Source organism: Sciurus vulgaris (genome assembly GCF_902686455.1).
Source record: "Sciurus vulgaris genome assembly, chromosome: 13".
In the NCBI taxonomy this organism is placed as follows: domain Eukaryota; kingdom Metazoa; phylum Chordata; class Mammalia; order Rodentia; family Sciuridae; genus Sciurus; species Sciurus vulgaris.
Window position 1 is genome coordinate 76,365,078 of NC_136474.1, and position 21,985 is coordinate 76,387,062.

General features: G+C 41.3%; 1 protein-coding gene across 2 annotated transcripts in view; it reads left to right on the forward strand.

Moving 5' to 3' along the window:
* The first annotated feature begins 2,664 nt into the window (after positions 1-2,664).
* Positions 2,665-21,985, forward strand: part of DCC (DCC netrin 1 receptor) — a 1,229,995-nt gene continuing 1,210,674 nt past the window's right edge. For both annotated transcript variants that reach the window (XM_079109018.1, XM_079109019.1), the window contains exon 1: positions 2,665-3,397. In XM_079109018.1, the coding sequence (XP_078965144.1) occupies positions 3,307-3,397 (91 nt within the window). In that variant the 5' untranslated portion in view covers positions 2,665-3,306. The remainder of the gene's footprint in view (positions 3,398-21,985) is intronic.

Consider the following 21,985-nt stretch of genomic DNA (forward strand, 5'->3'; position numbering starts at 1 on the left):
CCAAAGCGGGATCTCTAAAATGAATTATGTGCTTTTAATTTGGCTAACCTTGGGTTAATCTCAGAAGAAAAAAGTTCCTGATACCTCCGTCCACACTAACACAGAAACACACATAATTTAGGATATATGTGATTTGAAAAAATGAAAGTATTGATGGATTTGTTTTCAGAACTCAAAAGCGTGTCTGAATTCCTTATGTTTATCCAGGTTAAACCATCAAAGAGGGCTTTCAACTGTCTTAGACTACAGGAAGGCCATTAATTATACTAAATTATTTCCTGTGACTCCCATTCCTTTCTTCTTCCTAGCTTATATTTTGGTTTCCTTTTTCCCCAATGAGAAGGCCAGGTGGGAAGTGGGTCTGACACCTCTGAGAGGAGAGATAAGGGAGTGCTGTGTCTCCCCAGAATAAACTACTAAGCTTTGAGTGGGAGAACATTAAGGTTGTTTCCAAGAGAAGACTCCAAATCAAGCGGAAGTCACCTAAGGTGGAGGAAGAGTTCTGGGTAGGAGAATGAAAACAACTGTCAGTTACTCTCAGTTTGGAACCATGTGAGCATCTGAGAGGAAGAGCACTCAATGGATATTTTGTAGAAGATCATTATCCAATGGACTGATGGTCCACACTACTCTGGGTACCTGAGTCAAGGACCATAGTGAAGAGTAATTTGTTAGCAAGACCCATGGTATGAAGTTGAACAGGGTTCCTTTAAAGGCAACGAGACATGGGACATTTGCTTCCTACCTTCCCACCTTTTGAGGACATCCTTTTTACTGATGTGGGAAAGAGTGAACTTTATTGCTCTCTCAGGAAGATTGCAATTCTCCCACATCCTTACCCTCTTATCTAGTGGCTCTTTACAGTTTCATTAAGGGGCAGGTTTGAACTCATTTTATGCATCTAAGGAAAGCTAAAGATTCCCTCCCCAGGGAGGTAAGGGTATGTGCCCAGAGCCAATCTTTTTTTTTTTTTTTTTTATAAAATTTTTGAAAAGTCATGAACTCCTTGAAGTTTTTCAGCAGGGATCTCCCAGAAAGATCAATGGACCCATTTAAAACACTTTGCACCTCCAGAGACCTCCATAATCTCTGCTAATAGATACTTGAGTGTTTTGAGAAATTTGAGGTCAACACAGAGTTTCATTGTACTCTAAAGAAACCCAGCTTCAGGCTGGGGATGTGGCTCAGTGGTAGAGTGTCTGCCTGGCATGCAGGAGGCTCTTGTCCCATCCCTAGTGCTGCAAAACAAAACAAAAACAATGACAAAAGAAGTATATTTACTGCTTCAGAAAGTTCAGAATCAAAGGGTACATCTTGTTTTAACTTTTCCATGGCAAGAAGGGATGGGCAGAACTAAGGACTGGAAACACTCCTGTCCAGTTTTAATGCCATGGAATTTTCCTGGTGGTGATTTGATGTGTATTGTTCATGCTCTCCTCCCCCTTTCCAAATAGATATTGACATATTATCCTCTCACACCCTGGTGAATTTGAGTGACAAGAGAGTGTGAAGAAGAGAGAAAAAGAAAGAATAATGTAACAGTGAGGAATGAGAAAACTTCAGCTGAACATCTTCAAAGAGAGCTTTAACCAAAATGGCACGTCTATTCATCATCCTTTCTGGCTAAATTAATTGGCTTCCAAGTTCACTGATTCAGCAAGAATATATGACATGTGTGCTATCCAAGTTCCTCCCGAGCACCTGTGAGGGGTGCAAAGATGAAAGAAAGACAAACTCTCTGCTCAAAGATTTGGGATCTCACAGTAGAGACAAGATATAAAAGTAACTCAAAATAATTTTCTGAAAGTTTTTCCCTGTTCACATCCCGCTGTTTGTGTGTGTGTGTGTGCATGCAGCTCACTAGCTTCGCTCCATCAGGGACTGGAGAAATGTCTTTATTGTTCTCCCAGACCACTTCCTCATTACATAGACCATCGTGTTTATCATGATAATTTATAATTTTCTATTTATTCTTCTCTCTCAACTGATTAAAAAAAAAAAAAAAATCCTTGAAGACAGAGAGTGAATCTCACTAAATCTCCTGTCCATGTTCCTAGGAGCCATCAGTACACCTGGAACATAAGGGACATGGTAAGTGTTTTAATATATTGAATCACGTCTGGAAAAGAATGAAGACAGATGAAAGAAGATATTTTACACGAAGACGACACTGGCTATTATGTAGGGAAACAGTGGTCTGGCCTTTCCCACTGTGTTTCTGGGCCTCAGTTTCCTACCAATTCTAGAAGAGAGTTGCATTGAGTGACTTTTTTTTTTTTTTTTTTTCCCTAAATGAAAAATTCTCTTTTAAGTAATGCTGAGGACAAGCAGGCAGTAAACGCCCTGGCCACTAGCCCCAACTTAAACACCCGCCTAGGTTTCACAGTCATACAAAAATAATTTCCTGAATGTTGAGTGTCAGAAATGATTGCTGCAAAACACGCTCTCAATGTTGGCTGGCTTCGTTGACAAAAGTGACTTCCCACGCCTGGCCCACAGAGGGCATCCCTGCGCATTGATATGTAAGACCAGGCGAATGCAGCTGCTGGAAGCCTCCTCCGTCCGCTCCTTTTTTCCCTAAGCCTTCGTCTCTCTGCCCCCAACCCCCCTTCGCGTGGAATCTTTGCCTGATCCAGTTCGTTTCCCTCCGGTCTCCACATTTTCCCTTCCAGCCCTGCACTTCTCCGGATCAATGGATAGTACGGTTCCAACTCCCAGCTCACACACCGCTGGCGGACACCCCAGTAACAAGTGAGAGCGCTCCACCCCGCAGACCCCCGCCTCTCCTCCTTTGGTCCCCTAGCTCTTGGAAGCAAAACGAACAGCATCACCAGCTCTCGCGCGGATTTTCCTCTTCAACTTGACCCAACCGACGACATGGAACCAGCCTCAACCTTTTAATGCACAGCCCAGCCACAGGATTGCTTTCCCTCTCCTCTCGGTCCCTCCTGGATATTCTGTTTATTGATGACTTGCAAGCCCCGCTGAGAGCTGTCTTCCCTTCTCTTGCTCCCTCCCTCTCCTTGAGTTACTTTACCCGGGCTCGGAATCTCTTGGACCGAATGGAACTTTTTGCTGCCTCTTTTGGCTGCTGATTCCGTCAGTGGACAAGGAAAAAGGCTTCGGAGGCAGAAGAGGCACAGGGGAGGTGGAGAAAGAGGTGGAGGAAGAGGACGAGGAGGAGGAGGAGGAGGAAGCCGAAGGGGCTTGGCGCGTGTGTGTGCATGTGTACATGCGTGTGTGAGTGCATGTGTGTGAGTGCCGCCGCTGCCCAGGACCCCCGGCCCCGAAGGTGTTGGCTGAAATATGGAGAATAGTCTTGGATGTGTTTGGGTACCCAAGCTGGCTTTTGTACTCTTCGGAGCTTCCCTGCTCAGCGCGCATCTTCAAGTCACCGGTAAGAGGTTCTTTTCTTTCTTCTCGTCGCTCGCCCACCCTCTTACCCCTTTTCCCTTCTCATTTCATTTGGCGAGAGTGCAATTAGGGTGGAGGTAAAAATAAAAAGATACTCGGCGCTCGCTCTGTTCCCCATTTCCTCACAGATGATAAAAGACAGAAGACTTTTTCCCCCCTTGGGGGCGGAGGATGTTGGTGGCGGGGGAGAGGGGCGCCTCTTCGCTCTTTTAAAATCTCGTGCTTCTTGCATCTTTGCTTTTGCAAATACTTGGCCGTGGTTTGGAGAGCGGTCTGTGGTTTGGGACAGGTGATGGGGATGTCGTTGAAAGGAACTGGGTTGGATCCTTAAAGCCTTAGAAACCTACGAAGGGGAGAGCGAATTGGGGAACAGGAGCAGCGGAGGAGGACATGGAGGGGTCTTTGAGGAAGTCTGTGCGGGATGTAGCTGGTGGGACTGAGTCGTTTGTATTTGAATATATGCACCTGCTGGTTTGGATTTTTGGACCTGCTGATTGAGAATCTGAAAAGGGACAGCTAATATGTTTGGGTAATTCGGAGGAGGGGACAAGGAAGCGCAGAGTTGTCAGGAGGGAGGGAGGTACGTTTTATGTTATTTTATTTTTAATTTTATTTTTAACGGTGAATGCAGTTCTTAATCTAAGTCTCCAAATGTCTCCAGGACACCTCCAAACTCCAAATGATTGATATTCCGGTGAGCCAGCCCCTGGCTCTGGCACTTGGCAAACGCAGTTTCTAATTGAAAATGGCAAAACTGTTTGGCAATTAGATTTGAGCTAAAGCCGGAGAAAGAGGGATCTGAAGGCTGCTCCAGGCTGCTGCAGTCTTCGAATACAGAGCTGGGGCTTCGGCAGCCAAAAAAATAAAAGAGAGCGAAGCGACACATTATAAGGTTCACTCATTTTGCGGAACTTCATCACAAGTAGACCGGCGCTGGGGTACCGAGCAGGCCTAGTGGGGCGGAGAGCCGCTGACTGAGCATTCAAATCCCTTAGGAAACGACCTTTTCCCATACCCACGGGAAAAGAAGGTGCAGGAAGGGACCAGACTTTAGGTAGGAGCGCCTCAACCTGAGCCTTGAAAATTACCAGGGAACGGAATTAAATCTCGGCGGCCAAAGTCCCCAGCCTCCCTGGAGTCCTAAGCTCAGGCTTTCTTGTCCCTGCTATGTGCTGCGTGGCCAAGGGCTGAGAACGCGAGCAGAGAATGCGCCTCTTCACGGTTGCTAGGGACGGAGGCAGTCAAGCGCCCGGCCAGCCCGAAGCTTCCCAAAGCCTGGCGCGGACACAAGCGGGCAGGAATCCCTGTGCGTGCACGAGCTCTCCACTCCTCATCCTCGTTCGGCCAGAAAAAGCTAGCGAGCGTGAGATTGTGTGTGTGTGTGTGTGTGTGTGTGTGTGTGTGTGTGTGTGTGTGCACGCGCCTGGGGTGCTCGGGTACCCGCATCCGCGCGCTCTTACGCCCGCGATCCCTCCTCCCGGGCTTCTCTCTCCCAGAGCTTTGTCCTCTGCAATTACTGCTGCAGAAGGTGGGCCGGGGCGGGGGTTGGGGGGCTTGCCATCCTCACTGTAATGAATAGGTGTCTATAAAAAATATCCTCCTTGGGACTTGCAGACGCTGAGGCTAGGAAGAGAACTCTCCTTCTATACAGAAAATTTGCTTGCGCTCTTTCCGGCAGGTTGGCAGGTTGGAAGGCCAACAACAGGGAGAGGGGAAGTTCAGAGGGGGCATCGCTTGCTGGGTAGGAGTCTGCAAAACCAAAGGGGGCTGAAGGCCTGAAATGCCCTGGCTAAAATTAATGCATTGAGCAAGGTGTACAAAAATGGACAATGTCCATTACACGACAGTATTTTAAAGCCATTTCCCAAGTGACTTTTGTCTGGCAAACGTTGGGGATAGATGAATGGAGGTGGATTTAATATGTTTTATTAATCTCTAAGTTAATTGAATATCCCCCTCCCACTTAAGTTTCTTGTCTAGAGAGTTATCACTATTTATCGCTATTCTATTCTTCACCTTAAAAATTTCTCTTCATATATAAATTCGTGCTTGAAAAGCAGATGAAAATATACATATACAAGGAATATGCCCATGGATAGGCTTGTCCATCTTTACCTTTAAACTTCTCTGCACTTCTAAATTCATTTCTGTTAGTTGCAATTGAATTGTGTTGGCCTTTTCACAGGTCCCAGGACAGGGGATGGTGCACATTAGAGATGTGGCTACTTCAAATCACACTGGTCATCTTTGCTCATTTATCTGAGTATCATCTTTTTTCTTATTGACAAATTCCACACTTTGGGAACATGGCAGGAATTGGTGAAAAAGAAAGCACAGTTCACTCTAAGAAAGGACCAGTAGGAGGTGCCCTTAAAAAGGCCAAACCTCTAGTTTACCAGCAGTGAAATTCCCATTCAGCAGGGTGTTTTAAAGACTTTGTTGATTGGTAACAAAGGATTATGGAGACTTGCACAAAGCACTGAGTCCTTTCCCCCTTTCTAGGTAAAGTCTGAAGCTGCTGCAGATTTGTACACCATTATTATGACACAACTAAGGACATCCCGAGCACTGGTAGCATAGGGTGAGGACTTGACGCTGAGGGAGGAGGACAGTGGCTTTTTAGCAGGCTCTTGTAAAATGCCATCTTCTATATTTGGCATGAGTCCCAGGCAGAGACATCAAGTCTCAGAATCTCAGGTAAGATGGGAATTATATATGATAGATGTTAATGAATAAAATAGGAGGTATACCCATTAATTAATTAATTCTTTATGGATGTTTGGATTATATTCTATTGAAAAGAGTCTGTAAATTTATGTAGTCTGGACTTCATGGGGTGAGGCTTGCCCCATCTACTCCCTTTTTTATTCCCCCAACCAAAGCAGGTCATTTCCCCCATCTGGGTGTGCTGTTGAGTGGAGAGAGCATGGTAGGACCTGAGTGCCCCTGGGCAGGCCAGCAGTCCACTCCTCTGTGAGTGCTGCAGTATAAATCACCAGTGACCTGTCACAGTATCCATTTCCCACACAGCAGCAGCTGCCCTCTGAGTTATGAAGCATGTGAAACGTTCGCCACATGTGTTATGTGTGAATATATTAGGCTTTAGTGCATTTGCTTTAATGCTCTTAAAAGCTGGGCTGGCTTGAACTGCTGATAGGCATTTTTTTTTTTTTTTTTTTTTTTTCTGGGGAGAGATTTATAACTTCTCAGTGTGTATGACTTACATTTATTCCCTGGCAAGTTAACTTCTCAGCAAACTTCCTTGTTTCCACTGAGAAGGAAGAGCTTCAGTTCTAAATTCCTGAATGGATCTCTGCTGAAACTTCTTCCTGAAGTACATTTCTTTGCAGGCTACAGTATGGTTTTCTAAGCTAGTACGATGTTTGACAAGAGTTGGTGGGTGGGGGGAAATTTTCTTTTCTTTTCCTTTTGAGGAGAGGGGATATTTTGCTTCTGGAGAGGGAAGAGATGATAGTGCATCTTGTAAGGGAATCCCAGCACTCCATTTATTTGTAGAGTATTTTTTATGAAAAAAGTGCTTCTGCTTCCTGGCTTACATCTCCTGTTGCATGGGTCCAATGGTCTGGGATTCTTCAAATGCAAGTGGTTTGCTCCTGGGATGTCTCCAGATACACCAAGTCAGGTCATCTAATCTAGTATGACCACTGTCCTTTGGAAACAAGCCCTGAGTTAAATCAAGAATTCCTGGCCAAAATAGTTTTAAGTTTTACATGGTGCTGCCTGTTGGAAGGCAGAACTGTCGTTTCTGAACTGATGATCTCTTTCTATGACAGAATGTGCCCTAAGATTATACTTAACAAATATTCTCACTATTTCTTAGGAGAATTTGCCATTCTAAACTTCTTCCTCATGCTTTTCCAAGTCAGGATAACTATTAGAAAAGAAAGCAGTTGTTTGCGGGCAATGTCTTAACCTAAAACCTAAACACCTATACATAAAGAGACGATTTCTACCCGCCATGCTTTCTTCTATAAATGGTTAACTTTGGGGTTAATTGCGGTAGCCCTAACTGTGTAAGGACACTTGTGATTGCATTAGTGAATGAATTCTTGCCTGGCTAGAGCTCTTTCCAGTTTTCGCAGTTCTGGCCCACACTGTTGTCAGAAGCTCACAGCAAATTAGGATCACATTGGTCTTTTTGGGTATTTGTTTCACAACTACCAGCTCTACTGATAAATTTTTGATGGATTAATCTATCTTTGATGATAATCACTTAGATGAACCATATACATAAATTTCACATAAATTTCAGGAAATCTTAGCTTTGCTTGAGTAAAAAGAATAATGACTTAAACCCACTGAGGATTGCTTGATTAATTAACTAAAGATAAAAAGTCACTTGGTTCTGGAAAAATACTGTAATCCCTAAAGTGAAATGGTAAGTACTATGCACATTTACAATTCATAGAATGTAAACGGCATCTTCTCTTTTATCTTCTCTCTCTTCCTGTTTCATTACAATGCTGCAGAAAAGAGTTTAAGAGTTTCATGAGTTGTCACAGGAGTTATACCTTAATGAATCGTAGCTTGAGATCTCACCAACTCCTGATTGAAGCACACTGGATTAAATATCAACGCATGTCCAGTGAAATGTGTAGCAGTCTCCTGTGGCTTCGTGCTTCTCCATGACCTGACCCTGAAGGACCGCAGTTCCTCTCTAAGCTGTGCAGCATCAGTATTACCTCACTGGAGGCAGTCCAGGGAAGCCTTTCTCACTGGGAAACCAAGTCCCTCATCCCCTGGCACTATGTTTGATATGCTGTATAACATTTTGCAAGGTCATAGGACTTTGCAGTAAAAACAAATTTTTAAACTTTCATGATTTCCCCCCCCCCCCCCAGTGGAGAGTTAAACTACACTCTGAAAATAGCTAAATAGTACTGTTAACCTAGGAGACTCAAACCTGTGGCCTTTTGGTTAGTACTATTGCAGTTCTAAAGCTCACAAATTTTAAGTAGAGACAGAAGTGAGTACTACAGGGTAATAGTTTATGCTGAGGGAGACATGCCTTTTGTTCACAAAGGTGTTACCAAGGTGGAATAACAGAGCTTTAATTCTTCAAAGTTACTTTTTTTTTGGAGATCAGAATATTTCTTAATGTTACCATCATATTCATGGCATGGCATGGCATTGTCCTACGTATTTTAGGTAATATTCCTTCAAACAAGATCTCAGATTAAGTGAAAGTTAAACTTGTCAATAAGAAAGGATAAGCAACCCAGATTTTCCCTGCAGGCTAATAAAAAATATGCAAGATAAAAGTACACATTATATATGCCAAATGGGTAATAGCAAAAATAAAATGCAAATTATTATGCACCTTTATAATTGCAGCACTCAGGTAAATCGCAGCACAATTTAGTACCACACTTTTGCTTCCCCCACATGAGAGTGTTGATTCCTTATCTTACATTTCTCAGGTTCTGCATTGTACTAATGTGAATAAATACAGGTTGGCTGATTGATGATCAAAATTACTATAGTGCTCTGAAGTTCTTTGACAAATTTTCGCCTGAAGTTTAAAAACCAAACCCCTTTAACTCAACTGTTCAGTAAAAATGTTTTCCTTGATAGTTTAGAAATGCCTAAACTACGTCCAGTGGTATGGCCTGGAAATACATAATAATGCGTATGATTGAATATGCCTTCCTTTTCATTATTGATGGTAATTTGCCAATAGTCATACCAGCACATATTGCTTTTTATGAATAGTTCCAAACAACCATATTACTCACAACTCTCATTTCTTGGGGGAAAGTCTTACCAGGAAACACACAAATCATTCTGTATTTATTGATCGTATTTTTCAAGTCTATAGCTAGGGCATGACTTGAGTGGGCGAGTTTCTCTTTTCTGCTAAGTTCTCAAAGCCCAGTGCCTATAAACTGATTCTTAGTTTTGTGAGATGCTTTAGCCGAATTTCACAAGTCCAAAATCTGTGACTTCTTTCTTGCTTAGTCATTTCACATCTTCCATGTAGGAAGACCTCCAAGATCACTCGCAATGATTACTGTGATGGAACTGAACAGTGGTGTTGCAATCTGGAGATGTCTTCCTTGTCCTTACTCATCCTTTCAATTTAGTTCTTGCCAGAAGGCTACTCTTAAGAGTATCTAGGACAAAAATGTTCCACTGAATTAATTGAATCTTTATGATGTGATCTAATGAAAATACCAACTTAGTGAATTGTGACCTAATAAGAGGTCTTATCAATATAACTTTATTCTATCTAAAATGTTCTTAAAGCTGCATTTACATTTTTATAAGAGAATAGAGGAGTTGAGCAGATAATATAAGTATTATTAACTCAAACCGTTTGTCTTGGTAACTGAATTTCTTGTTAAGCCCCAATATTTTTAGATTTCACTGATTTCTCTATGGTCTTTTAGAAATACTTCTCCACTCAGCTGTCTTTTAAGTAGTATGTTGGATATGATTTAACAAGTTCTTAATAGATCCATTGCATCACTGTGACTCAGTTATTATATGATGTGATATCATCAGGATGATTTCTGAAGGTACTACATCATTTAGATGATTATTTTTTTCCATGAAATGACCACGGGCTGCTAATTTGTTTAATTAAAAATTGTATTTTGTATTCATAAAATACATTTTGTCTACTTCCTTATGTCCAGCTGAAACTCCTCCCTATCCTTGTTGGATTTTGGTTTTACTTTATTATTATTATTTTTGTTTGTTTCTTTTTGTTTTTGTTGTACTTTGACTTACTAAGAAATATGAGACCAAATTTTGTTGAGATTGTGCCCAAGAGGAAAGAGAGGAGATTCTAAATGTGGACCTGAGTCACTTGATAAGAGGAAAATAACCCTAATTCATTCTAACTAATGGGTTTCTAATATTTCTGAAATCTATATCAAGTTGCATACCATTTTTTCTTATTAAGTGAGGGTGTGGACTGATCAATTCTAGTTACTGGTTTCAACATTGTATGATTTCTTTAAATTGTGAACTATATATACATACATATGATGTATGTAAAAGCTCTTAATAAAAATAATACAACAAAAACCTATGAGCCCACCAGCAGTTGTCTGATGTTTGTGATAATTAATAGCTGTCTACTATACAGTTTTACCACAAATCTTTGCATCTTCAGTATGCTAGTTTGCTTTGCCTATATTTGGTTGTACTAAAAGAGATATAATGACCTGCATTTTGGCTAAATATTAAGCATTTGAGATATATCTTTATGGATGTGTATACTGCATTTCAACCACTATGTTGTATGATATTCCATGGTAATAATTAACCACGATTTTATCCATTTCACTGTTGATGGACTTTGGAAACTCAAAAATTTGTTGTCGGTAATGCTGCTTTGAATGTTCTTATACATGTTCCCCAGTAAAAAATCATGTTTAAGGTGCATACCTAGCAGTAGACTTGCTTAGTCATAGCAAAGATATCTTTAGTTTTATAAAGCAATGACATAGTACATCTATTAAAACCCCCACTAGGAGCATCATATGAAAGTCCCCTTTGCTTCGTGTCTGCACGAACACTTGGTATTTTCATTTGCTTAATTTGCCTTCATCTGGTGGATGTGAATTAACATCTCATTATAGTTTTAATTTGCATTTCCCTGATTGCTAATAAAATTGAACATTTTTTCCCATAAATTTGTTGGCCATTTGTGATTTCAGCAAGATAATTCTATCATTCTGTTTCATCAATTGAGCATCCATTTGCTTTTTCATGGGAATATTATTGGTGGTTATTTTGTTTCTCCCAGTAGGCTACCTTTTGCCTTCAGGCATTGATGTCCTTAGTAGCCTGAACCTGAACCAAATTGTTACCTAATACTGTATTGTGTTTACTTTAGCCCAGGCTTCACTTGAGCATCTTTCCAAAAGGTACAATGATTTTGATCTAGAAACAAGATCCTTAGCCACTGTAAGATTGGCTATTGATTATACAGGGCAACCCCTACCTTGTCAGTATTCTGACTTACCCTGCTACTTTGTCCATGTAGAGCCTCACTTATAGCGAAGCAGATGCTGGGGCACCAGGCTTAATTTGAGGCACATTATGAATCCCTTGAATATGATAAAACCAAAGAATGACTGAGACACAGAATCATAATGATAAACACCAAACCTGAGTTAAAAGTCCTAATCTCACCGTTTGACCTTGGGTACGTATCCAACACAGTAAAACGCATAGATCTAAAATGATTGTTCAATTTGTCGCATATATGACTGTGGGTTTCAGTGAGACACCTCTGCACATGTGCACCCTCCCCCACAACCCCCGCCGTTTTCGTTTGGGTTCATTATCTTTTTACCTACTCCCATGGGGCAGGTTAATGAAGGTCCCTGGATGAAATAAAGCCTTGGATGAGCTTGGAGTGGGCTCTCTAGCGGGTTGCCTTCTGTGCCCACTCATTAGAGATGTGAGTCAAGGCTGTGACATCTAAGCCAACCCCGGCACTCAGTCCTCAATCCATTGTTCCCACGTCTTTCCTCAGCCTCATGGGATCCCAGAAGAATATAAATTAGAAAGAAAATCTGCAAAGCTTTCCCTTTCATGTTTAATGTCTGGGCAGAGCTGTTCCCCGCAGGACAATTTCTAGTTATTTTCTCTTGCTGATTCGAGACATCTCCAGGGATTGTTTCTTGACTTTCCCTAGGGAAACTTTTCAGCACCGCATCAGTTTGTGTTGTGAAAAATTTATTTCGCCGTTCATCTTAGATGGTCCTGTTCTAAATGTTCTTCCCTCCACTCCTGTGTCTGGCTCCTGGTTCCTTTTCCCCCTTTTCAGTGACTCTGCCTCTTCTGTGCTGACGAATTGAATAATTCTAGCTATCAATCATGCTTGCCTTCCTCCTTAGTCTTCCCTTAGCCAGACTATAAATATTTAGTTGTTTTAATCCTTCCTCATACCCCTCCAGAAGCTTAATCATGTGTATCTTTCTTACCCGAACTCCCTCTAGTTTGTTTATATCTTTCTGGTAATCAAGGACCCCAAATTTAATGTGCTCTTCTAAGTAAGAACTCTCAAGTCATGCATTATAAAATATAGATTCAGCATAGTCTGTAGCTTGTGGTATAGCCAGCCATACACATTTTGTTTCCTAAAACTTGTGTTCTCATTTTTCTGGTAGGACTTTCAATGCCTAACATAATCATTGAGGTATTATAAGGATCAAATATGATCAAGTATTTGATTCAAGGTATTAGTTACAGAGCATTTGCACAGGGTTAGGAGAAGAGAAGTGGAAAGTTTGAATGTTTCTCTACACTCCAAGGGCTCATCTTCAAGTGCAGGTGACAGGCACACACACAGCTAAGTGGGATGTAAGGCAGAACAAAGTGCTCATTAAAAAAGAATACAAACAAAGTGGGACAGACTGCAGGATACCAACTACAATGTTTATGCACTATATCATTAATATATTAATATTAGCCAGATGGTCTGACAGAGATGATTCTCTCATCCCTGTATCCTGAGATTGATTGGATTTAAAAAAAGGTGTGAAGCGTTGTCAATCATGTTGAAACCAAGCTATAGGTGCAGTAATAATGAGGAAACTGTGGATATCAGTTTTTTCCTGCAGATCTGACTGCCTGTTGTGATAGACACACCCCTTCACTTCCAAGCCCCTTTCCCCTCCTCTGCACTGAGAGTTTTGGGAACTGCGTTAAGGTGGTGGAGGAGCTCAGATCCCACTGAGGTAAACGTGCTAATCAAATAAACATTAATTAATCCATGATTTCAAATGAGATAAGGCTTTAAAAAAAAAAAAAGAAAGAAACTATTGCAAGAAAGAGATCCAGAGAGCAGACCAAAGAAGATTTCCTGAGGAAGCTGTGGTTGAGTTGATGCCTGAGGATGAGTTAACTCAGTTAAGAAGCGGGTATTGTGGGAGGGGAAGGAGAGAGACAGCCAGGTAAGTAAAGTAGGTGCAAAGGCCCTGTGATGGGAGGAAGGATAGTGAACCCGAAGAATATCCACGTATCCAAGTGTCAGGAGAACTAAACATGATAGTGTGGAAACACAGTACGATCCTCTCACCAACAGTAGCTTCTCATAGTCAATAAATATTTGTTGAATAAATTGAATGAGCTCATATTTAGGAGCTTTCTCTAACAGCATAATCATATAAAAATTTAAGCAAATTACATAGACATCTTTTGCCCTGATTTTCTCATCTGTCAGATGTGAATTTGTGAGCCTATCTATCCTGAATATTCAGAGTGGAGTCATGTGGACACAGGTGGTGTAGCCTAGGGAGACTTTCAAACGCATAGTGAGGCAAAGCAACGTGGCAACAGGCCCCTTCCACTCTGATCTCTGTCACTCAGTAGAGGGAGATAGGACTTCTGCTGTCTATAGAAGTAGGATCGGCACAGAGACATTTATTCTTACTGTGGCCTCTTGCAAACTGTGTGCCTGATGGTTCTTGATGAATTAAAAAAGGAAACTAAATCTAAGATTTAAAAAATGGTAGATGATTTTTCTCTTCTATCCTTTCCATTCTTCCATTTTTTTTTTTTTTTAATATTGCTACTTCATAAGATATGGATGAGTGTTCCTGTGCCTTCAGATGCAGTTCATTCGGAAGTGGTCGAGTTGCAACTTTTCCATGTCAATGAACTCAGCACCACTCTTCCCACTGAGTCTACCATCTGCTGCTGAACTTTGCAGATGAACCAACTCCACAATCCTGTGGTCTTTGGTCATGATGAGAGAGGTAACAGCTAGGTGAAAAAGCCTGCCAGCTAGTGGACTTGATTGAGGCCATAAGCTTACTGGACCTCAACCTTCCCACCTGTAAAATGGACACAAAATCAACTTTCACTTCCCAACTCCAAATGAGAGATAATATCACTCCAGCAGTTAGAGATATAAAATACCTATTCCAGTGACTTAGCGCTTAATAAATATTTCATAAATGCTATTGACTATTAGTATGATCTTAATATGGGGTATATTAATCCTGAGGTAGTCTACAAATAAAAAAAAAAAATCACAAGTGTGGGAAGTCACTCTAGAATCCTCCTCAATTTTATTGTTGTAGTTTTAAAGACTGAGAAATAAAATAGTCAGACTCCAGTGGCAATTTTGAAATCAAGCACATGGTATAGCAGGTTCATGCCTTTGCTGGATTTAGAGGCTAATAGGTCCAGCTAAAAGGTCCTGACACAGCATAATACTGATCAAAGTTGGCAACCCATAACACATCTCCTGTGGATTCAAATCCAAACCATCATCTCTTATTAACTCTCTCCTGGTTAACCATATCCATTTCCTGCATGCTTGTCAATCCAGCACCCACTCAGCATGAACACCTAGAAGCTAGTTCTTTGTTCACCTACAGTAATAGGTAGAATTTGTTCCCAGAGTCTTCTCTCTAAAGGAATGTCTCTGATCTTGACTCTGTCAATTTTTATCCCCCCAATACCAGTTAATTCAGAATCTCTGATGGGGTGACCCAGGTTCAAGGACTTTTTAATCCCTGTAGCTGACTCTAACATGCAGCCAAGTTTCAGAACCAGAATCTTAGGGTCTCTCTATTCAAAGTGTGTTCCTTGGACCTAGAGAACTTGCTACAAATGCAGACACTCAGGTCATGACCAGATCCAAGGGATTAAACCCCAGGTGAGTGGGAAGCACTGCCCTAGGAGACTGACTGATCCTTTGCCTCCTCGCAGTTTAAGTAGCCATGCACCAGTGGAAAAATGCCCCAGCCCGCCTCCTGCCCCGGTTAGCTCAAAGCCTCTTTGGAGGACTTGGCCTTCAGGAGCTCGTCTTACAATGGCAAAACTATGCCAACGCCAGAGAGTTTTCCGATTTGAGGTTTAGTAGCGAATATATTTAATGGAGGTCACGACGTGTTTCATTTTCCTTGAGATTAAAAACACTTGAAAATTCTCTTTGGGTGTTCCATCTGTGTCTTCCCTTCTCTCCTCACCAACACTCGAGATAAGATGGTACATTTTTTAAAAAGGTTCTGCCGGTTTTCATTCCATATTTTCCCTTTCTCCTCTCTTTTTTCCTTAAAAATACTGAGATTCAGGGAACACGAAGCCACCTGACAGGACCCTGGAGCCCTGGGCTCCTCTGCCTGCCCTCCTCTGCAACCCAGGTGCCAACACTGACACACATGCATGCTCCAGGTGAGACCCTGAGAGGGCTGGCCCTGCACTGAACCCTGCCTTTGCTTTGGGAATGGTCGTCAGGGGATAAAACGAACCACGTTCTCGTTTGCCTGGGCCTCTGTGGCTGGGGAGGGGGGCGCAACTTATACAGAAGAGTCAAGCTTTATAGGCCAAAAGCTGGCTCAGTGGGAGGGTTTGAAGCCTGTGCTCTGCACAGCCTGGCAGAGAGACAAACTCTAACTGGCATGCTCCAAATCCGAATCTACCAGAAGAGGACGTGGGGGCTCAGCTGAACAATCTGAATGAAAATCACTAGTGTTCCCCCTGGTGAGAGAAGTTTCTGCTCAGCTCATGAACTGTAGGCCCTTTCTGGTCCTGGTAGAAAATGAGTAGGGCTTTGTGAAAGGTTATGTAAGGCTGCTGTCTTTCCCCCCAGAGTTAAATTCTATTTATAGAGGGGTGTGCTGCTTCCAAGGGAAAATGCCTTTTGTGCACTACAGCTCAGGAAAGAGAATTTAATCAATCTCGGGAAAGAATAAAGTGAAGGCAGGGAAATGAAATCCTAGGCAGAGAGAGTGGGATGCACAGGAAGAAAGGGGATGAGAGAGCATCCTTGCTCTGGCCTTGGTTGCTAGAGCAGTTAGGGGGTGACCAGGCATTCCTGCTTGCCTGGAACCAAGGGTTGTCCTAGGAAGCAAGACCTACAAAGTTAACAATAGGACAGTCCCAGGTAGGCTGTATGGTACCTAAATGAGGTATCTATGGTGGGAATGAGGGTGGGGAGAATCCTGAGGGCTTTCTGTAAGGCAGTGACACTTGAGGTTCCACAGTGTGGGTCACAGGGAGAAACAGCTAAGAGTCGTAGAAAGGCTCAATAGGAAGGCGCTGTCCCAACAGTCCAGAGAAGATGGAGATGTAGAAACAACCTGAACCAGAGCTGTGATACCTGGTCACTGAGGCCTAATCCTCTAATCCTGTGGCAGAGTCACAACTGCCATCCCAAACTGATGGGGTTTTGTCCGAAGCTGTCCATTTCTAGTTCAGGCTATCTTTTGAAGATGGTAGAATAATGTACTTATCGGTGATATCATGTCTAACATGTTCTTTTCTGCTCTATTGTGCTTAGTAGAGTTTATTAACTTCTTGATTTCCATATAATGATTATTCTCAGGTTTGCATAGAATTCGAAGTTACTCTTGTGCATGAGCCTGACAAAGCTCAGATAAAGATGGGAAAATTTCAGAATTTCTGAGCTTTTAGCTACAGAAATTTTTCTTTTCTCTCCACTTCTCCCTTCTTTGTGCCTGATTTTTTTCTGTACATGATACTATTAATACTTTTACTTTCCAGAGTGCTTGTGATGAATTAAAAATCAAGGAAATCCTACAAATACTAAAATGCAAATATTTGAATTCTACAAAATTAATTCTTTCCTTAAGCCCTAGTACTAATGCATCTAGGGCATTTGTGAACACACAGGTCTGAATATAGAATAAGGTAAAATAAGTGAATAACTACTTACTATACAGTAATTCCAGGGATAGACTCTGTGTTTGTCTTAGAAAAGTCACTCCTGAGGACTTGGGTGAGTCAAAAAGTTAAAATGTTATTTTTGTAGAAGTCAATGGAAGCCAAGAGAAGACCAGGAGATAAGAAAGACATCTCAGATGAACATATACTTCAAAGCATTGGTTGGGCACAAAAGGACCTGAGTAGTTGTTTGACATGCATCTCTGATTCTATTGATGAAGAAACAGGGTTCCAGAGAAGTTGTGAGGTCCCAAATCACAAATCTAAGAATGGCACGGTGAAGCATAATTGCACATCATGGAGGGAAGTTCTTGCCCTATCAAGATTGAACGCAGGACCCTCATGAAGATTCAGGGTCCTTATTCTTAAAATTGGAGAAAAGTTGATGAATAGATGGCATTTTAAAAAATCATTAACCTAAAGATTATTGCAGTCCTGGGAACATAGTGAGCACTAAACAATTTCTATTTTAATCCATTCATTCAACAGGTACTTATTAATGTCATATTTTATATATCACATGTCACAGTCCCTAGGGTGGATTTAAAAAGCATACTAGTCAGCTGCCACTGTCCTTTTTGAGTTAACAAAATAACCGAGAAATAGGGCCTAGGCATTTAAATATGGAAAAAAAAAAAAAGACAAGTAGACTCAACAGGCAAAATATTATCATATTATTGAGAACCACATGAATGGGGTACAAATGGAGGAGAGGAAGAGAAGAACAGCTTTGGAAAGGCTTCATGAATGATCAAGTTGGAGACTGATGGGCAGGGTAATTGGAGAGGACACACTAGCCTCTTCTCAGGCAGGTAAGGGTGTGTGTGTGTGTGTGTGTGTGTGTGTGTGTGAGATAAGCCTGGGAAGAAAAGAGAGAGGAGAGAGGGAAGTGTCAAGGTCATCTGAGAAGTAACTGTGGTAGCATAAATAATGTAATTTTAGAATGAAGAGGCTTTGCCTTCAAGGCTTTTCCTAATAATTTTAGGGAGGTCTCAAAAGGACAAATTGCTCAGTAAAGGACAGATGCCATCATGCACTGCATTTCAAACTCTGAAATCTAGTAGCTGAGAAAGCAAATTTAGGCCCCTGCACGACTTGAGTAAGTCTCTGCTGGAAATTAATGTTTCCATCTTTTCCCTTTCAGCACAGCTTCAAAATGTATAGTAAATTTTGGTTCAGGTTGCCAGAACCCTTTATTACTAATGCATCAACGGTGTTATTCCATCAAAGATTATCTGTACATTTTACAGCCAAAGGGAAGCTAACCCAGTCCAGAATGTGCAACTTAACTTTTCCTTTGTCTTTTCTCCCAAAATGGTCAGTCATATAAGGTTGTGACAATTCATGATTGATGAATGATGATGATGATGTTGCTTTATTTCAGATTGATTATATAGATTCACCTCTCAATACCTCTATCAAGGGCAGAATAGCTAATTTATCTCACATGTTTTCTTAGGTTATGAAAACTGGCAGCCCATTATGTACTTAAGATCACACAGAAGTTACTTGTTCTGGAAGGAAAACCCCTATCTGGAGTTTACTCTTTGTGTTCACCAGTATGTATTGGACACCTTTCAAAGCAAGGGTATTCAGTTATTTTGTTCCCTGAAAGCACATATACTGAAAAAAACAATGCCATCTATCACCCACATCTTGATTTCTAATACCATTCTCCAATAAAAGGAATCAGGTTCCTGGGAGATATAGCCAATTCTAGACTTTGCAAAAAATATACAAGATAAGCTTAGAGCATCTTTTAGTGCCAGAAGTTCCTGCTTTTTTTAAAAAAAGAAAAGATAATGCCTATAATGATAGAGTGTCAAAGGGACACAGGAACTAATGGAAAAAACTCTCGATGGCCAAATCTGGAGCAATTTGAGCAAGAAACTAAATCAAGTACTTTCAGATTATAACCCAAACTATTAAATGAATGCATTAAAAATGGTAGTTCTCTGCTTATTGATCTAGCCTTTGAGCTCGGGGTTTGATTTTGAGTCAGGTGGACTTTAGTTTAAATCCCAGCCCTAGAACTTTTTAAATGTCAGAATCAGGGCAAAGTATTCTACCTCTCTCTCTCTACTTTAGTATTCTCACCTGTAAAGCAGGAGAATAATACTTAATTCCGAGGGTGTTTATAGAATTAGTTGAGAAAATGCATATGAATTATGTGCATATTACCCACACGCAGTAAGCATTAGCATGGTTATGCCAGTTTTGTATTAGTCTATTCACAGAAATCAACGTGTACCTGATTTAAATTCCTCCTCATTGTCACCAGTGCTCCCACTCTTTAAAACAGTCCCCTGCAGTGCCTCCTTTATTTGTTCCTGGGAGTCCCAGCAGGTATCCATAAACCCTTGTCCTCTGCTTCGCACTGGCACGTGGCGCATGAACTTCTTCCATGTTCCAAGATGGCAACTACCATCTCTTGCCAAGCAACTACTTCTCTGGTAGATTGCTGCTGTGGGCTTTGTATAAGACCAGCAGAGCTCCAGAACCTTCCCAGTGAGGGGGCTTACTGTGTCCACGTGCCAGAGTATCCAACATGGTTTCCTTCTCTACCTGCGACGCCCTACCAATTGTGCTACTCTAGTTATACAGGGGAGATTTAAGTACTACTTAAAGAGATGTCTGTTTTTTGGACTCATGCGCCTCAGTTAGGTGAGCCTGAGACATAGATAAAGGACAAAAATGTAATATAATAATGGCTAAGACTTACGAAACAGGGGTTTGAAGTGATATGGCAGATGTTGCTTATGAAATATTTGTTACCCTCTTATTTTCTTATTTAATACAGGAATATGCCTTATTCTAAGGAGCAGTGTGCCACCTAAAAGACTATTTCCTAGACTCCCTTGCAGCAAGGAGCAGGCGTGTGATGAGCCCTGGTGAATGGCATGGAATCAGGAGTCCCCCTGAGGCTTCTGGGAAGGGTTTCACTCCAGACCAGAGCACCACCCTGTTCCTCCTTGATGCTTCCTCCTTTCTCTCTAAACCTCAGGAGGGAGGCATCAAATTTGCACAGCCATTCTGTGCTAGGTCACCTGTGAGCGATGATGAGGAAGTGAGAAGAAGCTTGAGTCCGTGGTGATGTTATCGAGCTAGGGCCCTGCAGGGTTGATCCAGGGCAGCCACTGCAGTCTTTGGGTGCTGGTCCTGTGATTCTGCCAGAAAGAATTTGAGAGAAACAGACTAGTAAGCCGAAGTTTAATAGCGTGAGAAGCCAGGGACTGCAGTTTTTAAGGAAACTGAGTTCTTTGTTCTTGCCTCCGTTTCCCTGTCCAATAGGTCTATTACCCTTTGGATAGTCCTCAGCAAACTTCCTTTGTGAGGACCTCAATATTCTGGTTGGCAGGGTGGTTGTGACCTAGTTTCCCTAATAATGGGGGATTGGTTGCAAGAGCTAATGATGGCATTTTATCAGGAAACCATAGTGAACATATCTGTTTTAATTAAAGTTCCCCAGGATTTATAAGCAATGAGTCCCTTAAGGGATTAAAGTTCTCTACACCTTGGGGAAGGTTAGGCATTCTGGATCTCATTCTCAAATGCTTGCCTCTTTAGAGAAGGTTACCCTGTGGTTTGGGTTTTATGGTTTCTGGATTTTTCTTGGTGCATAGGCCTGATGTCCGTCCTTCTATTCTTGGCTAACTAACCTACCTAAGAGTGACCTCTTGAGTCACTCTACCATTTTGGGACTGATTCCTTTTGGACTTCTTGCCTCGTGGGAACTAAACCTATGTTTGGGTTTAAATGCTTGGCTTGGGGTTTCTGTCACATGCAGCCACACTGTGTTCCCATATTAAGTTATTTTCTCTTCAGAGTGGAACAGTGAGACAGAGACTAACATCATGCCTTCTACGCATGGGAAGAGTGAGACTCCAAAAAGTTCAACGATTTCTCCAATCTTTGCAGAGCTATGATTCAAACCTTAGCTCCAAAACACATGTCCTTAAATCTATGCTCTAATTCCTAGACAAATGGTAGATGCTGTTATTATGCTATTGTTATTATGTTTATAATATTCACTTCTCTCAAATGGGTGATATTTTCCTGTGAGCCATTTATTATTTAGACACTTCTAGATTATTGAGTATCTAAATAAAAACTCAATTTTCTGTTAATCATTTTCAAATGTCACAGTTTTCACTAACAAGTTATAAGACAGCTTCATGCACTTTAATTTCCTCTGAAGAAGAAATCCACGGCCACCTTATAAAAGACTAACACCCCAACAGCAGCTTTGGAATACTAATGCCCTACCTTAACAACCAGGCTAAGCTCTGTAATTCACATATGTGTTGCAATTTCTCTCCCATTGTAGTGTAAGGGAATTTCACATCGTTTTGATATATCGTGTAAATTAGGCCAACAAAGTGCTGTGCTATGTCTTCATTAAAATAGGAGACGGTAATAATGCACCCATGTAGCGTACTCTTGCAGGCTTTGAGTTATGAACATTCAATAGTGTCTCTTTACTTGTGCTTAAGTTGGCATTTGTGAGCAGCATATAATCAATTAATCAATAACCCAATTTTCTCTTAAAGAGATGGTGCATCATTTAAAAAAAATCAGAGACTATTGTATGATTTTTATGAAAAGAGCTGTTTCAGCAAAGAAACTTGTTTGAAAAATATTGAAAGCCTTTTTCAGGGATGATGATTTTGCTTAACTAAGCCAAAAGTGAAATTGGATACAAATGTTCAGTTCCTGAACCATTTTATTATTTTTCAACTGCTAGAAAGGAAAGCACCAATTTGGGATTGCTAGTAAGAATGCATTGTTTTTATTCATGATTAGAGATGTGTAAGTGGATTCATCTATGAAATGCACAGTAAAAATAAACTAATCCTAAAACCCACAGTTTAAAACTAATTGAATCTGTCCTATT